Raw genomic sequence first — 19,098 nt, 5'->3', positions numbered from 1 at the left:
TCTAGAGAGAGTCTCTCCTATATTGTGCACTATGCCATAAATGCAGATATTTTTGCACCTTTATAGCTTTATGACTATATTTCTCTGTGATCGTACCATGCTTGTATTGTTGATTATGCAGATGGGTTCATGATGTGGTTTAAATTAGGTTGCTGATGCTTGAATCTGTCTTGTATTTGTAAAGGTGGCCCAGTGTATAGGTTACAATTATAGAACTGCCTCTTGTAGTACTGTTTTAAATGTACATTGAACTCTTTTATTTATTCGTTTGATTTTATTTTGCATCTGTTTTGCAAGTCTAAACATTTTGCTGTGTGTATTTTAACATGGGATTGAATAACTTTTGGACCCAGCCCCAAGTGGCCACAAACCCCAAGTGGCTGCAGGGTTTTTTTTTTTTACACTTATGAGGGGGCGTTTTCGGCTCCAGGAGAGGGCGTTTTCAGGAGCTGAAAACTCAGAAAACTTTCATAAGTGTAAAAAAAAAGAGACGTAACATAAATTTAAAACAAAAATCCGCTCAGTTTTTTTAAGAACAGTCATCTGTGTTTAGTTGTTTTGAGAATGTATTTGCACACTTTTACAATTAATAAAAGTCAGAGACTTGTATGAGTTGGTTTTCTTTTTTAATTTTCTTTTCAATACATTATTTTAATGCTCCGGTTTGTAATCAATCATTATTATTATCTCAGATTGATTTTCACAGATAAATGTTTGTAAAATAATGGACGTTTGATTGCATTTCAAAGTCTCGTGATAACATTGGTTAGGCGTGTGAATGACGCAGTTTGGTGACCGGGGGAGGGAGGGGAGCAGAGCAGCAGTGTAGGAAAAGAGGAGGAAGCAGCAAGGATGGCGGAGTCACACCTCTGAAGGTAAAGCAGTTATTTTATTACATTAACAGTGGACGTTTTTATCCCCACAGCACGGTAACGCATTGCTCTAGAGCTAACGTACTTATCAACCTCTCGTTAAGGCGTGTGTAACGCCGATGTGTCATTTTGCGGTGGCGAGTACGAACGCACTCTTTTGTTCAGCTTCGGAATGGCCGCTGTTTTTCACTGTTTTCTTTTTTCTCGGCTCATATTCACAACGGGAACGGCGCTTAGATTCAGCGTTACAGGTTGTCGGCTCTTCGGTGTCCTTGCGTGGCTGCTCGGGTCGGGATATCAGCTGCCTTCACGCCTTCACAGGATGTTCTCTTTGGGTATCTGCTACCCGTATGCACTCAGCTGGCTACAGCAGAGATTTCCCCCCCTTCGGTCGGGTCGGTCTGCGTCCGACAGCCGCTCGGCTCGGGCCTGCGTTACACACACACACACACACACACACACACACATACACATACACACACATCTCTGCTAATGATTAAGCTAAGCGCTGGGTGTGAGTATTAGGGCAAATCTCGACACTCTCTCTGCACGGTCTAGCAAACACACACCAATGGTCCTTTATTGCATTATGTGCTAATGACAGCTGTTTTGATTTTCCTTGTTTGGAAAAAAAAGTACCGTTAGCTTGTAAGCTAAGTTGCTCGCTAGCTGACGGTAGCAATTTAGCAGTCTGGCATAACTGACGTTTGCCGTGCCGTTGACGCTCAGCTTAGCTGTTTTTATTTCCTGCCTTGTTGTCAGTCGTCTTAGCAGGCTGATGTTTCTCACAGTTTAAGAAAAGACTTTGCGACCTGTATTGTGTATTTTAGTTTCATGAGTGGCTTAGCTAACATAAGACATTTTAGCCTACTCGAGTTGGTTTACGACAAATAGTTGTCTTGCTTGTGGTGTTAGGTTAACAGTCACAACGTAGCATTATTAACGTCAAGGTGTTACATTCACATTACTGATAATACCCTGTCATACCCATATTAGGTGTTCATATCATGGAAATTGGATTATATTGAAATGCGACTTGACTTCTCGACCTGGTAGCTACCGTTTGTGTCGGTAGTCTGTTTCCAGGGGTTTGCCATTTGCACACGTAGCCACCAACCTAGTGGGGTCATGTGGAGTTCTGTTTAGTGGCAACAGCGATAGCTGCCACCTCACTCCTGTTGTGCAATTTTGCGTCCATCTATCATACGGAGATTCTATATTGACAGGCCTCAACTTACTGTGAAGTACCAGCAAGCAAATGACTGAGTATTTCTTGAATCTGACTATGAAGCATTTCTTTGCTTCGGACGTGCTTTATTGCATTCTCTAATTAGCTGATATATCGGCACATGTATCATCTGATCCTAAAGGGATTATAATGGACAAACAAGGGAGAACAGTTCCACTCATGCCCAAATGTACTGACATTAGCAGATGGGCCCAAGATATCCTTAATGGATAACTTCATTAGTCCATGTGGGAAGTTCAAATAGCACTTTATGGTGGTGTTGTGGTTGTGTTGATGGACAAATGCATTAGCTTTTTCTGCAAAACCGTGCTTGAGTTCAGCCTCATATTTACATTGGCTAAACAAGTAGTTTCAGCTTACACACATTCACACATGAGCATATCAGTCAGTTGTGAAGGGTGATATAAAGGCTCATCCATAATTTACCATCCTGATCAGACAGGTTTGGCTGAGTAGTTGCATAATTTCACATAAAGTTATGACTGTCCTTTGTTGACTAATTAGGTTTTCCAGTCATATGTATCCAGTTAAAATTGTCTTTCTTTTGTGGATTTTGTAGGGTTTAGCTAAGTAGTTGAATGATTGCTTAGGTGGGGTTGTAGGCTTACTGCAATGTTAACACCCACTGGGCCATGTTTGCGTAGCAGGAGCAAGTTGGTTTGCGTTTATCCTTAGTACACTAGACTTTCTTGGTCTGACTAAGCACACCCAGTACCACAGCATTAACAGTATCCTAGTTCTGACAACTGACCAAACCTTTTCCGTATGTGTGTGCTGTCTTTAGGTTGAACAGTCCCCCAAAAATTATGTTGTCATTGTACATGTTTTATGGCTTTTTCTTAGACCTCAGTATGTGTAGCGCATGTTTAGACTGAGGTGTAAAATAATAACGATAATCTTGGTGTGTACTATAGCCTCGGGGTTTACAGATGAGCCAAGTAAGGTTTCACTATGAGGATTAAGCCTGGGATATAGAACCTTTTGGTTACACGTAACTCAGACCACATAACATATTAATTGCTGACCTGGTTATGATTTGTCTGTTTTCAGTGTCTGCTAACTGAATATGAATGCACTTTTTTCCTGTTTTTTAAGAACAAATGAACCCTCATCCAAGTCTTTTTAGAAAGAGATTGGCTGCTGTAATGTGTTTTATATTAACACAAAGGTACCATAGCGAGCCATGGGGTAGCAGATGCCAAAAAAGCTAGCTAGCTTATTGCTAACTGCTGACCGGGAAATTATGCCTCAGCAGGAAATCTACTCTGTAGCTACATCATAACCACAAACCCTTCTGAAACTCTACACCATAACCTGACGTGTAGCTTCCTAGAAATGTAACTACACTTTGTGTCGACGCAGCAATATCTCTTGTGCATTTCTGGCTACTTTTTCACTGCAGATTTTATATTTAGCATTGAGAGAATAACAATCATTGTTTCAGTAATAACAAATAATAACCATAACATCAATATAAGGAGTCACAGATGTCAGCAAATTGCTGGATGTAGACTACTGAAACTATAAGAACTGATGTGAGGGAATGTTCAAAGTGCAAAACTAGAGTGATGCACATAGAGAAGAAAAGGTACACTGATCATTCTACATGGTGTCTGAGTTTCTTTACTTTTAGGAGCACTTTGGGGAAACTGTTGTTGTGACTTGGGGAGAGGCACTATATAAATAAAATTGTGTTGACTTGGATTAGATAGGACATTAAATTACATGCTAAACCAGCTGAAAACCTACTCTAATATTAGTTTCCAGTGGTGTATTTTAATGTATGTAATATTTATTGTAATAAGCCTTAATAATATCTATATAAGTTCTTCTGAGAGATGAGTTTAAAATGTTATTTGTTGAGAAAGTTTATGTTGAGAAAAAGTTTTCAAGTAGTAGCAGTTTTCTGTAGATATCAATGCTCTTTTTTCATTCAATAAGATGACCTTATTTTATAAGTTATTTTTCTTTTTGGTGCGAAATGATTTTTTTCAGGCATATCAACGCTGCCATAAATGTTATCTTAAGGTGGAGTCAGTTTGCCATCAGTTTGATTCAAATGGTTCAAGTTGGCAATTGCATGCAATCTGTTTATGATAACACAATAATTATCTGTGATAAATGGTCAAAAATCAAATATCTATTGCTATCATATATTTGTATAATTTATCAGAAATTCATATTAAACTACATTTGCACCCAGCAACTTTCCTAATAAAAAGGAGTATAACCAGAATACATCCAGCTGGAAACCAGCTGAGTCAAGTCTCCTGGAATTGTGCTCATTCACAATAACACATTCAGACTGATGGCAACATATTGGCAATTTGTCTGCATTTATAGCTTAGATAAAAATTATTTGCAAACCTTTAGCAGTCTCGCTTGAGTGATTGCAGTGAGTTTAACTAAGACTGTGACTATTTGCAGGAAGGTTGCCTCCTATCTGGCCACCTGTACAGTCACCTTGCGATCAAAAGTGGTTGTGATTGTGAAACACTCAAAATCTGAGCAATCATTCAGACACCACAGCATGCGAAAAAATTTGATGCCATCACCAATTTTTGTAGATGCAACGAGGTTGCTGTCCTATTTTTATTTGTGTGAGTGAGCTGTTAGCTTGTTCTGAATTAGGAGGTATCTTTGTCAAGCTGAGTGTGTTCAGATTTTTTTTCCCTTGTAATTTCCTTGCAACAAAATGTTTGTTGGGCTAACATTATCTCAGGATTGGTGGTGCACAAGAGTATTTTAATTTCCGTAATACATTATTGATATTTGGTGTCCCTGTATCGATAGGGTACTGGCAGTCGAAGTATCAAAATCTCTAATATTTGTGTCAGTTTTTCTCTCACCCGTATTGGCTATAGCATATCCCCACTCGAAAGGTTGGTGTCACATGTTGTCAGTCTTTAGCATTTGAATATATGTATTGCTGTTAGATTCTATTTATTATCATTTGTCATTGTGCAGCAACCTAGCAAAGTGAGGGGCTTTTGGATGCTGCCTGCTGGAGCAAATGTTAAAATGATCCAAATTGAGCAGGACTCCAGTATTTATAGCCAATCATTACATTCATGCAAGTGGGGACTTGTCTTAACCTAGTTAGAGATGGAAAAGTGGCTGAATATCTTGAATCTGTAGTTGTTCAACAGCCCTCTTACCTGTTGGTGCTTCTTCTTAATGTTTTCTGCTATTATCCTTCTGAAATGAGAATTTATTTGCTCATTTAAATATTAAAGCACTTACTGATTTTATAGAAACCACTGCATTTATTTGAGAGATACAAGTCACAATACCCTTGTTTTGCTTAGGGAAATGTTTTACTGTCATTGCTATTGACAATGATGATATGATAATCACAAATTCAGGGTTTATCCTGCATACAAAGAATTTTGGTCCCACCAGAGAGGTTTTGGTCACTCCCAAAGGAAATGTTCCAGGATTTTAATAAAAGTATTTTTGACCATTTCATTCATTGAAGCATAAAATGCATTCTAGTTTATCAGATTGCCATAAATGACACACAGAGTCTTTGCCTTATCTATGAGGCAACTGTTCTTTGGTGCTTAGTCCCAAGGACAAATTAAGCAGGATACCCATGAAATAACAGTATATTTCTCATTAGTTGACTGTATTCGGGTAAAATCAAGTGGAGCAAAGCTCAAAGGGAGGGGACAATATTGCTTTTCTCTCTTGGCTTCATTTTTAAATGTATGTATGTAAATGTATGTAGCCTAAATGTTGGTCTTATGGAGCCAGGAGTTGCCTTAATCTGTTTTCTTGTGCTTCAACTATATCAGCAAGAGAACAGCCAGTGCCTCAGACACGACTAACTCCACTATCAGTAGAAGAGCTTGTAGCATTCTGACCTTTGTCATCATATTCAGGATTGTTTTGGCAGCTGTCTTACTTCCAAAAATTTGGCGTTGATATTGGTTCATTTTTGGATTAAGGAGCATCCACAGTTGTTTAAGAACTTGAATTTCATTTCCAGTAATGTGACAAGTTGCCTTAAACTCTTTCTTTACCAGCACACATATGGTGAACTAAAAAAAGCAAAGGAGTGGAGAAAAATCAGAGAAAGTTGATTCCATTCATTTGGATGTAGCATGACTTATTCAGTCTCAGTTCACATTAGGTTTCTCTAACCTTATAAACAGTACTTTTGCATAATGACCAAAACTAGCACCACTGACTAACAGTGAGCCATGAGCTCAGTTTCACGATCATTACTATGCAAATAGTCGTGACCATTGATCAATGATCATGTCTACCATTCACAGAGAGGAGAGAAACTTGCAGATTTAAAAGACAGCAGAATGCATTGGACTCTTAACTGCACTGAATTGAAATCAATGTGCATATTGGGTGCATAACATACAATGACTCTTATAAGTCTATAACTGCATTCAAATCTATACAGATGTTTGTTTTTTTTTTTTTTTACTTGCAGTTTGTTATAGCCAGAATGAAGTAAAAGGACAGGGACGGAGAGTACAGCCATAAAAGGAAGTTGCTTACAGTTTGGTTTACATTGCTCCAGTAGTTGGACTGGCCTGGGTATTCTCATTTTCTTTAAATAATTATTTAGTACACACTAGCCTGTTAGAAACAGCGTTAGCTGTTTAACTTATTTATGACAGACAAAAAGAGCAGTGAATACTTCATTTTATTATTTACAGAAACACACTACAAGGCTTTCTGTCATGTAAGGGGTGCTACTATTGACCAAACATTTCTTTTACCCAAAAGGTCATATGACCTGTTGTTGTGGGAACTTCATGCTTTGAAAGCCACTTCTAAAGATTACTCTCAGCAGTCCTAACCTTTTCACTTAGCTCTGATCCTGAGCCAAACCTGCCTCTCTTTTTGCCACAGCTTAGCCTGTACTAGTCCTGGAGAGCTTTACACAGTCATCAAGGTGCACCAGCAAGAGGCTAAACAGAGACGGCTGCCAGAGAGAGGCTGCCTTGGTTTGCCACATAAAGATCCAAAGGACCGTGTTTTGTCTGGGAGTATTTGAGACAAGTACCACGCATGTATATTCTTTAAGATCCCTTCTTGTCTGCTCTGGACATCTAGGGCATAAGTATTGGCTCAGAAGTCAATATGATCATTTTGTTGTAAATTTTGTATGGGGTGGTTAAGTGGAGTGTTAGACTTATAGCAATGCAGTGTTTGTTTTGTAGTTGGTGTGAGGTTATGCTTGAGTGTATTAAACAGATTTCTTGATGTGGCAGAGCACACTCAATACCTAATATCCTAATTATAATGACAGCACATGAAACCTGTTAAATTAGGAGTTTTTTTTTTTTTTTTTTTTTTTTTTTTTAAAGAAAGAATAAGGAAGAATATTGTCAGGGTATCTTGTTTAAATGCCAGTGAAACACAATAAGCAAAACATGTTCCAGCAGTTTTCCAGCAATGTCGCATGTTCAGTACAACAATGACTGTACTGTAAGTAGTTAACTTAAGTGGGTGGATATCAGCTGAACAGCTAAAACAGTATAAAGTCAACATTTGCTGACTCTTGACTTGTTAACCGTAGACCTGTAGTAGCATCCATCATCCTTTTTCCCCCCCTTGTATGAAACGGTTTACCTATCTTACCCATCTCGCCTGATCTCTATACCATGCCCTTTTCACACAGCTGAGTTTTTCACTGACAGAAAAACCAGATGAAGAAAAAAGTCACAGCCCTAGTCACATAACTTGAGAGACTGGTCCGCAATCTGCTAGTAACCAATTATGTCTGGTAAAAGATACGGAGGAGGCAGGTGGGGGGTTGCTCAACCGGTTTTGACTGGTTGCCTGAGGTTGCTGGGAAATTGACTTAAAAATTCCTTACCAACTGGCAAGTGGTTTCAGGAGGCTGCTTGCTGCTGTCGCAAAGAGATATACGCTGCTGCACTGAAACCCTCCTTCCAATTTCTTTGGTCAGTAGGTTGCTGTGGTCACTTGTTGGTATTGAATACGCAAATATGTCTGAAAACATTTGCTGGCCTTCGAGCGGTTGTGAAAGTGTGATACAAACTCGAAATAGACAGTTTTCTTTTCATTTAAAATAAAAGTTAGTCCTTAACACTCAAACCACCACGTTTCAAAAAAGTGCAACTATTTACTATGAAGGTTAGTGGTCTGAATTTCCTATTTGTATCACACTCGTTAACAGCGGCAACCTGCTAGTGATCAAATCAATCACCCTCTTTTCAGTTCTTGCAAATTCACACACTGGCAGCCAGCAGCCTGCTGTCAAACGGTCCGGGAATACACGCTTCTCCCTAGCAGCCAGATGTTTTCAGGGAATCACTGCCTGGTTTCTAGACCAAGGTGACTAAGGCCTAATGAGATAATATAGAAGAGTATCTCAGTCGTCACATTAAGCTCTAATTCAAAAATCAGTACAGTCAGAAATAGCCTCCTGTTTTCTGTCAGTTGTTGATGATGATGATGGTTCACTACAGCTACTCCACTCACATTAATTTCATGCCTTTGCAAACCCAGACATCTCTGTGTTGCAAGTGTTGATTCTATGTGGAGAAACGATAGTGAAGGCAGATCCAATTTATTAAACTCTCATAATGATGATGATGATAATAATGATTTTATGCATTAAAGAGGAAATGAGATAAAAAATTACCTTTATTGGCGAGCTATTGCTGCTCATTTTGACAATCTTTGATCTCGGCATTGTCATATATCAGCACAACTCTAAGAAGCATGTTTACATTTTATTCTTATCGTTTTTGTCAGTTTTCCTATACACATTTTCTGATCTTTGCCCACTACAAGAGGACTAAAGATTTATTGTAAATGGTAATGAGAACTGCATTCTTTTAGTAGGAAACACTTTTAGGATTCATCATCAGAGTAGAAAATATTTCTAAACATTTTGTTCTTAGAAGTCCTTTCAGAATAGGGTTGTTCTTTTTTGTCAGAACTGCCAGGAAAGAGTTAAAAGAAGAAAAAAAAAAAATGTAGCAGAAAGTGACAGACAGCAAGTTGAAATTTACTGTCAAAATCCAAAGTGTTATATTTGTAAAGTGTGAAAATAAAATTGCAAATTTAAACAAAATTTCTGTTTTTCTCCCACAGCAAATGTCGGAGGAATTTAAAAGAAAAAAAAAATAACCCTCATTGACCTTTGCAACGGGAAAGAACTTCCATCCGAAGGTCCTGGGATTGTGTGCTGTTCAAACACTTAAGCATGTGGCCTATGGATGCCACAGTCCAGCTACTTCAAAGGATTTTTTCTCACATGGCATTTTAACAAAGGGACAAAGTATCATAAGTATCCAAAAAGTCTTTGGATCCAAAGGCCTTTAGTCCAAGGGTAATTATAAATGTGTGGGCCTGCACAGGAATGTGTTTTTTAAAAGCCTCTTTGGCTGTCTGTCCTGTTTTTTTGGAATAAGTAACCTGACAAGAGAGACTCCCATGAGCAATCTTGTAGGTTCCCCGATAACGTCGACATGAGTAGTACTTTAGGTAAAGATAAAGAAACGAAAGAAAAGGACCCCAAAGGTGGTCCGGCCGGCTTAGTGAAGGATGGGGGCAAAGACCCGAAGACCAAAGGGAAAGATGCCAAAGAAGGAAAGAAGGACACCAGCAGCTCAACACCAGGTGTTGCCTTCTCCGTTGACAATACGATAAAGCGGCCAAACCCGGCAACAGGTACACGCAAGAAGTCCAGTAATGCAGAGGTGATCAAAGAGCTTAACAAATGTCGGGAGGAGAATTCGACGAGACTGGATCTGTCCAAGCGGTCCATTCACACTCTGCCCACTTCCATTAAGGAGTTGACACAGTTGACTGAACTCTACCTATACAGCAATAAGCTGCAGAGCCTGCCAGCTGAGGTGGGTTGCCTATCAGGCCTGGTCACTTTGGCCCTCAGTGAGAACTCACTGACCAGTTTGCCTGACTCCCTGGACTCCCTGAAGAAGCTTCGAATGCTTGACCTCCGACATAACAAGCTAAGAGAGATACCACCAGTCGTCTATCGCTTGACATCTTTGACAACGCTGTACTTGCGCTTCAATCGCATTACAACAGTGGAGAAGGACATCCGAAACCTATCCAAGCTCACCATGCTCAGCATTCGTGAGAACAAGATCAAACAGCTACCCGCTGAGATAGGTGAGTAAAATGGAAATGAACTCTTCAGATGAAGGAAGGACAAAAGACAGCCTTTTTCTCATTGGCTGTAAGAAGATTCCAGTGTAAGGGAGTGATTGACCATGGGTTTGAAATATTTAGCTGTATTAATTTTCAATCGGGGTGTATGCTGTGATAGCCATTTTTTTTTTTTAATGTATACAATTCTACAACATCCCTATACACAGTCTCCTTCAGCTCCAGCAGTACTACATAGACCATTACTATAGTCCAAAATCACAAACTAATAACAGCATTGTAATTGTCGATGTTCTCTCCAACGTACTGTCATCCCGTGCATTTAAAAGTTATTGCTGTTAACTTGGCTGTTCCAATTTGGGGGAAAAAAATCAGTTCTGCACACTTAAATCTGTATTTTAATCTCTTTATGTGGAATGAGACATAAGGCTTAGAAGTTGTCAGTGAGGCCAGTGTATAATATTGAAAACAGTCTTGTTGAATTAGTAGTTTTTGTATTTTGTGTGCATCTTCCTGCAGGGGAGCTATGCAGCCTCATTACTCTGGACGTTGCCCATAACCAGTTGGAACACCTACCGAAGGAGATTGGACATTGCACACAGATAACCAACCTCGACTTGCAGCACAATGAGCTCTTGGACCTCCCAGAGACTATAGGTAATATAACAACATCATTTGTATTCATCAGTTTGTATTTTTGTTAAAGCTTTTTTTATTTGTTTTGTTTTCCCCCAAACCTTGTGAATGCAGCTACATTTATTAATGATACAAGAAAAACCTGTAAAAATGTTTTTGGTTACTGTTTCAGGAAACTTGGCAAGCATAAATCGCTTAGGTCTGAGGTACAATAGATTGTCAGCTATTCCCAGATCTTTAGCGCAATGTCGAGAACTGGAGGAGCTAAATCTTGAAAACAACAACATTTCAGTGTTGCCAGAGGTAGGTAGACCATGGATTTTTATCACAAATGTAATATGATGTGTTTGTGGTCTGCTCGTGAATATATCCAGTGTAAAAACCAACTGCATACACCAACAGCCGTGTCCTGCTCATATGATTCCTGCCATGCTACTGTTTCTGTATTTGGTCAGGGTCTGCTGTCAAGTTTGGTCAATCTGACGAGTTTAACACTGGCAAGAAACTGCTTCCAGTCGTACCCTGTGGGTGGGCCATCCCAGTTCTCAACCATTTACTCTCTCAACATGGAGCACAACCGTATCAACAAGATCCCCTTTGGCATCTTCTCCAGGGCAAAAGTGTTAAGCAAGCTTAACATGAAGGTATAGTTACACATTTGTAATACAGTATACAAATAATATCTTTTGGATAAATTATCTCCATTTTGTCTGCTGTTTTATTTTTGCCAAAGTCTGGTGGTAGTAAGGTATCACAAGATGATAAAACGGGTGAATATTAAGCCTGGTTTTTACCGCAGACATATTTGACTTGTTGTAAAAAGAAAGGTCCAGGTGGACAATGGCTCTGTTATAGTCAAGTGTTCCAGTAAGCTGTGACTGTGAGCCAGCATGAGCAATACTAGGAGGCTGAAACTGAGGGAACTAAATTTAATTCAAACATCTGTGCTGTGACATGTTAAAATATCTTCAGAGAAGAAAAACCACAGGAACATCAGGTATTGAACTGAAGCTTTGTTATACCTCAGCAATACTGAGTCACATACAAAAAGTTATGCACTCATGTGAATTCATAGAAAATTTAGACATTTAAAAAAGCAACAAATCTGACATGAGAATTTCTCTCGTCTTGGTCATCAACATTCTGCACTTTTGGAAAGTTTGTTTTTACAGTAGTTCTAATAAAACTAAGGTAGAATGACAAAAGTTCATAGAATCATTAAATATACCAAAGTCAAATATCTGTTACTTGGAAAAAACTGTTGTACATACTGGTGTACACGGTGGGTATTCTTAAAGTGTCATTTCAAAATATATGTTTTATTTTAAGAAGCATATCTAATGTAATCCATCAGTTTGCTCACCCCATGTAGTTGACTGACTGAATTGTCAGTTATATTGCTAATAACGCTATTCCTTTGTCTTCGCTCAGGACAACCAGTTAACAGCACTGCCTTTGGATTTTGGTACATGGACTAGCATGGTTGAACTTAACCTGGCCACCAATCAGCTGACTAAGATCCCAGAGGACATCTGTGGTCTTGCTTCTCTGGAGGTGAGTCTTTCATGTAGTGTGATTGTTTTGTTTTGTTTTCCTCAGCACAATATCCAAGAGATGATATTTGGTACAGATTCATAATAAATTGGGAACTTATCTTTGAGGCTAGTGATTTATTAAATAAACGCATATCAGCTGCTGTTGGTTTTTTGGGGTTTATTTTTTGGTTTATTTGTGATGTTTAATTGCTTAATTCTGTGAATCATTATATTTAATAGTGCCAAGCTGTCTGGTTTTATTCCTTATTTTTAAAAAAAGATCTCATTGTCTTCACAGGTGTTAATATTGTCCAATAATCTTCTCAAGAAGTTACCACATGGTATTGGGAATTTGAGAAAGTTAAGGGAGCTTGACTTGGAGGAAAACAAGTTGGAATGTCTACCTAATGAAATCGCTTATCTTAAAGATTTACAGGTAAGCCTTCCATTGCTAAAATTGTCTGGTTGCTCTGATTTTTGTTGTTTCAACAATTTTAAAAACTAAGATCCTAATCCTTTATCATAGAAATCACTTTAGTTTTAAGGAGCAGATTATAGGACAGCCTGTCTACACATTAGATAACCATCCACAGTTGGTCTCCAGCTGGTAAATGCTGTGGCATACAGTGGAATCAGAAGCCTTTGTACAGTTTCATTGTGCTGTCTCTACCTTCGTTTCAGAAACTGGTGTTGACAAATAATCAGCTGACTATGTTACCCAGAGGAATCGGCCACCTCCTCAACCTGACTCATCTGGGTTTGGGGGAGAACCAGCTGCAACACCTTCCTGAGGAGATTGGTCAGTACTCCTCTTATACCCGTTCTGAAAATCTCCTTTGTGACAAAGCAAATACATTTAACCATTATTTTTTCCATAAAAGCTAAGTGTAACCATTAGGGTTTAAGAGCTTAACAGTCCACAGTATGTCCCACCTCTGACCCTTCCTCCCAGTGACTGGACCAACCTGGATAGCTTTGTTACTGTTGCGTTAAGCCAGAGATTAAAATGAGTGGGGAAAGAAGCTAAAGGTTAGTGTATTTATAGAGTGTTTAGGCAGAGAGAAGAAGTAGGTTATAGATGTGGTATAGAGGTATTTGGATTTTCTTTTGAAGCAGTAACAGTGCAACATTTATGGTTTGTAAGACTTAAAATTTGTATAGCTAATGAAAATTGGAGATTTGCCCATAGTGTAGCAGTCTTTCCTTCCCCTCTTAATAGCCATTAATGATTTTTTTCTGAGCTTGGTTTAATTTGGTCTTTCTAATATGAATGAATTGCGTTGTTGCCCTTCAATTTCACTAACATATGAAGCCTTTCAAAAGGACACTAACTGGCAGTTTGTATTATTACTAGTTGCAGCCTTAGGTATCATGATCAGTAAAGTTTATTGCAAAACATTAAAAGGAAACCTCTTGCAATATAAATAAAATACTTTTATTCTTGAAGTGGTAGTTAGTACAGCAGCTTTGCACAGTTTAATTCTTAATAATCCTTAAATATCTTTAACTTCACTTTGGTGCGCCCCATCCACTAACTAGACAGACCTGTTTTAGGTCCCCTGCTTTTAGCCCAAGTTTATTCTCATTGGCTGTCTCTTTGAACAATAGGTTGGTGAGGCCGTTTTGCTCAGAGCCAGAGGTGTCTAACAGAGATGACCGGAACCTAGTCTGACCTGAGCTTTTGGCTCGCTGGAATTATTTGCTCTTATGCTTACCTCATTTGCTATTTCATGTGTGCTTAAAGTGCATCAAAATTAATATCACACTAGATAAAGGAGCTATCATTGAAAAATTGTATTTTATTGACACAGTTTCCCTGGATGACAGTATACGCTTCAACTAACACTGCATAATGTCTGTCCTCAGGCACACTGGAGAATTTGGAGGAACTGTACCTCAACGACAACCCCAACCTGCACAGCCTTCCATTTGAGCTGGCCCTCTGCAGTAAACTGTCCATCATGAGCATAGAGAACTGTCCCCTCACCCACCTGCCACCCCAGATTGTCGCAGGAGGCCCTTCCTTCATCATTCAGTTCCTCAAGATGCAGGGACCATACCGTGCCATGGTCTGAGCCAAGAGCAGCTCAATGCCAGTCCTGATTAACTGCAAACCCTCCACTTGCTCTGCAGCCTTTTGCCTGCCCACCCTCATTATGTGTATCATACACTGTAAAGAAAACACACTCGTCACAACAGGTGTCGGTGGGGCAAATAAAAAGAGGATACTGAGGAGGAAAATGTTTCTTTTTATCATCCTTGGGCAGAAGCAAAGCAAACCTTTGGAGACTTGACTTCTGTGTTTCTCCAGTTTATCACGGTCATTTTAGGACGCCAGTCCATCACCCGTAACTCGTCTTTCATTCCGAATCATACAAGAGGAATTATTTCCATCTATTTGCCAAAACTGAAGATATATAAAGTTATATATATTGAGTAACTGTGAGCTAAGTGGCAAGTCTTTCAACCATATAAACCATGCTCCCATTGCCAATGTATTTACGGTAATTACAAGCATCTATTATGTGAGCAAGGATACAATTGTATGCAAAAACAAACAAAAAAAGTCTTTGGAACTTTTAATTTACTGCTGCTGCCGTGATTTTTAACGTTGTCATCTTGTTATATATTCTTTTGACTCTCCCATTTTTAAAACATCTTTTTAAACATCATCTTCCCGTGACATAAATTGTGTTAATTGCTTCTTGACTATAGAGAACAAAGGTCTAATGATGGTGTTCTTTTTTTTGGTATTTTGTTTTCTTTTTCTTTCTTTTTTTAACCTTTTTATTTTTTTTAAATGTGCCTATGTTTAGAGTGAACCAGTGGTTTATTTCTAAACACAGTTGACCACAAGAGTACAAAGACATAAATTATTTCGATAACTTTTTTTTTTAATTACTGCTGTTACTTTTTGTTTTTACTTTTTTAGGGTCTTTTTTTAAATAAATAGCAGCAGGAGATAGTAAATGCATACATAGAGAAATGCCAATCACACATGCTTGAAAAACAGAAGCAACTTGGACTTTTCTCCAAAACAGGCGGTGCTGTGGGCCCTGTCTATATTGATTTTGTGTTACAAAAAGGTATTGAGAAACATCAGAACATACATAGGTGATGGGATAAATGATGTTTTTATATATTAATACAAATACTGGTTGTTGCCTTGAGTGCAATTTTTAGTTATGTTTACTTGTTTGATATTATCTTCAGTGTTGGGTTGCATAGCTGTCATCCAGTTGATCATTGACCAACATATCAAGCGTTTTTAAAAGACGTTTTGAGCTTCTGGAGCAAGTGGTGAGTGTATGAGAGTTTAAAAAAAGAAGAAGAAGAAAAACATTTATAATAAAACATTGGCCGGTAACTTCTTTAAAGTTCTTTCTTTTTTCTTTTTTTAAAAATATCTTTAATTTTCTGTAGTTTGTTTTCACAGGGTCGAGTTAAGAATCTTAATAGCATCATGCAAACTATTCCCTTGATTTGTATTGATTTGTAACTTAATTTTTTTTAAAGATATCTTTGTTGTCCCACACTGTCCCAGCAATGCTGCTGCTTGTATGCACTTTTTATTTGCATTCTCTATATTAAGACAAAAAAAAAAAAAATCAGTAGTCTCTCATTGATTATTTTGAATGGGGGCATTTTGTTTCAGAAGTATTTTATTTGTTAAACGGTTGTAAATTTGTATCAATTAAATATAAATGCTGAGTTTCACTGGCTCAAAATAAATGGTAAATTTCTTTGGGGAAGGTTTTCCTTTCAGTCGCAAAGGAACCTGCTCTCTTGAACTGTAAAAAAAAAAAAAAGGGTCTCTCTGGGTGTGAGACAGTTTTAATATTCACATATCCTGCTTTCTCCGTTGCAAGCATAATGGCTAACTGCAGTTCAAATGAGCCCAGTTTATTTTAAATCAATTTGTTTTGGGGGTTTTTTGTTTCAAAATGATAAAATGTGCTTTCAGTTAGTATTATTTCCTGTGACTGCATTTTAAAAAACCCAACAAAAGGTAATCAAACCAAACTTTTTTTTTTTTTCTTTAAGATGTTTTGCATCCCAATTCTATATTCAATCATGGATCTGTTTTTGTATTGACATGTGTGGGCCTACTTTCTCTGCAGCAGCTTGGTGTGTTTTAGTGGGTTGTGTTGGCCACTCTTCTCAACAGGAAGCCCAAGTGACGTAAGCACCACAGCTCACGTTGGGGTTGGGTCGGGGTCGGGGGAACAATGAAACGCTGCTTCTAATTTACCAGCAGAACCTGTTGCTGCTTTTCATGGACTTAAACATATGCTGTTCCGAGACAGAGGGAGCCGAGTAGGGCAGGAGAAGGGAAAACGATCCACTCCCAAGAACGATAGAGACTTCACTCGAAAACCTGACAAGGGACAAATCCACTGACCTTTTCGGTTAAGCATCAGGCCCGGTGGTTTTCACACAGATCAAATCGTTTGGACACAACGATGAGACAACACAAGGTGCATATTTGAGCTTAACGCAGTTACAGTACAAGACTGTCGGAAAAAGACAAAAAAAATTGTAAAAAGGGCTTTCTGTGTTCACGCTCAACAACACACCGGAGGCATTGCATTCCTGGGTTTTATATAAAAGCTTTGGAAGTTTCTTTTGTTTTGTGTGTGTATTTACTTTTAGCTGTAAACAATTGTGTGAAAAATGCCTTCAACGAGTACTCAAAAGTGAGATGTGCATTAGGTATGCAGCGTGAGCGCTGTGACCCATTTTTACATTCAGTCTCTCTGTTTTACTTTATTCATGTGCCATTTTGCAAGGCTGAGAATGCCAGGGTTTGAAGAGACGACATGATGGGAGGTGAGGCACGAACTGAGTGGGGCTGATCGGCTGGAGAGCATTTATCAGATCGTGGAATGTAGTTTTAATGTTCTGAGGAGGAGATGGAGATCACCGACCGGTCCATTCAGTTCCAGGTGCTGACCTGTTGCTGCAGGTGGTGATGATGTATTGCGTACTGGTGCATCCAAAATAATTGGAGTATTTTGTTTATTTTTCTATCGTTTGTGATTTTAGGCCATCGCGAGCATCACAGAATCAGTCATTTTGCTCCTTTTGCTTTTTTGTTTCTGGATCATATGAATCGTCATTTTCTTGCCTTGTTATTTTGTACAGGAAACAAGCATGTTGAACACATATTTGACATGATTTGTCTGGGTCAGAATCGGGCGTTTTTGCATAGAAGATTTCGATTTAGTGGCTATTTGGTGTATCTGCAAATGCTCCCTTTTTGTATATTGCAAAGGGTGTCGAAGCATTGTGTGGCAATGCTTATCCTACTTAATCTACATTGACAAGCAGCCTTAATGGTCTTTTTTATGTGTTTGTTTGGCTATTCCTTGTGTCTATGGCCACTGACTGTACTTGATGACAAGCAACTGGTTGTTACAATGTAAATTTGGGTCTAGTTTCTTCTGTCTTATTTTTCCTTTTACTCTGTACAGTAATCTGACGTTATGGTAGGCTCAGTATTACAAAATCTGTAATGTGATGAGTTTTTCAAGAAAACAGAGCGCAATGGAAGATGATGCCATTATGCTACCAAGTGGATGTGCATTAGCTTACGTCTCCCTTGTCTTTGGCATTAAAGGGGAATTCCACCAACACTGACTTGCATTGTTATTTTGCGAAAGAACAACGTATTTATTTTTTTAATATCTTATTCTCTGCAGTTATATCAGGTTTAATTCAGGAGTTTTGCAGAGGGACTAAACTTCATTTCTTGAGAATAAATCTATATTGAGATTAGGTAGTTTTGGACATGTTTTCAGAAACAAGACAAACAATTTTCAGGTTTGTTTCCACACGAGGGCACATGGATTCATAATTACTCATCTTTTTTGTATATAAACCAAGTCAGCTTTGGTGGAATGGCCCTTTAATGTGAAGCTGTCCACTCTTTCCCAGTGCATACTTATTATTATCTAAATCGCACCCAGCCACTGACACATCCTCCTGTAGTATCTCCATACATTTACTTGACTGCCTTACGTGCACCAAGCAAAACCTTTATGACCGCTTGATTTAATCCACAAAGACAGTCATTTTTCTTTTATTTCCTTTTCACGCCAGTAAAGAGATGCGGGTCCTTGGACATAACAGATTTTGGATGAGTTGTTTCTTGACTGGACGAGCAGACGCAGACATGACTACCTCTATGTGAGTCTTCATTGCTAACCACGGTGACCAAGATCCAGTCTGAGGTGTTTCCACCTGTGTACAGCTGTGTGTTTGAAACAGGAAATCTGGACCAGCAATTAAACAAGTCTGTTTTACTAAGCCCCCCCCCCTCCAATGTTTTATTTGTTTGGATATATATGCCTTTATTAAGCATTATTTGGCAATTGGAAAAGAAGAGAAATACACTGACTCTTGTGCTTGGTTGTAAATGACAAACTTAATCAATGCCGCCCCATTGTAAGAAAATTATTCTGATACCAACTAGCTGCAGAGTGCTACTTTGCAAATGAGTGAAAATGACCATGTTTGGTGATGTTCTGTATGTACATACATCTTTTTAACTGTAATAAACTGATAAATATTTACAAATTCATGTGCTTGTATTTAAATTTCACATTTTTTTTTAAAGTCAGGATTTTTTCCCCCATTTTTCTATCGTTTTGTTTCCGTTTTGTATTCAAGA

General features: G+C 38.5%; 1 protein-coding gene across 2 annotated transcripts; it reads left to right on the top strand.

Moving 5' to 3' along the window:
• The first annotated feature begins 764 nt into the window (after positions 1-764).
• shoc2 (SHOC2 leucine rich repeat scaffold protein) lies at positions 765-19,004 on the top strand. 2 transcript variants are annotated; one of them, XM_003449957.5, is made up of 9 exons: positions 765-875; positions 9,214-10,257; positions 10,774-10,911; positions 11,063-11,193; positions 11,346-11,534; positions 12,322-12,444; positions 12,724-12,861; positions 13,107-13,224; positions 14,292-19,004. In XM_003449957.5, the coding sequence occupies exons 2-9, from the start codon at positions 9,591-9,593 to the stop codon at positions 14,498-14,500; spliced, it is 1,713 nt and encodes a 570-aa protein (XP_003450005.1). In that variant the 5' UTR covers positions 765-875; positions 9,214-9,590; the 3' UTR covers positions 14,501-19,004. The 2 variants fall into 2 exon arrangements, with proteins under 2 accessions (XP_003450005.1, XP_025763678.1); XM_025907893.1 differs by lacking the exon at positions 765-875 and adding an exon at positions 1,048-1,207.
• The last annotated feature ends 94 nt before the right edge of the window (positions 19,005-19,098 follow it).

Source organism: Oreochromis niloticus, linkage group LG6 (assembly GCF_001858045.2).
Source record: "Oreochromis niloticus isolate F11D_XX linkage group LG6, O_niloticus_UMD_NMBU, whole genome shotgun sequence".
In the NCBI taxonomy this organism is placed as follows: Eukaryota; Metazoa; Chordata; class Actinopteri; order Cichliformes; family Cichlidae; genus Oreochromis; species Oreochromis niloticus.
The sequence above is the reverse complement of the archived record's forward strand: the minus strand, read 5'-3'. Positions and strand labels throughout refer to the sequence as shown.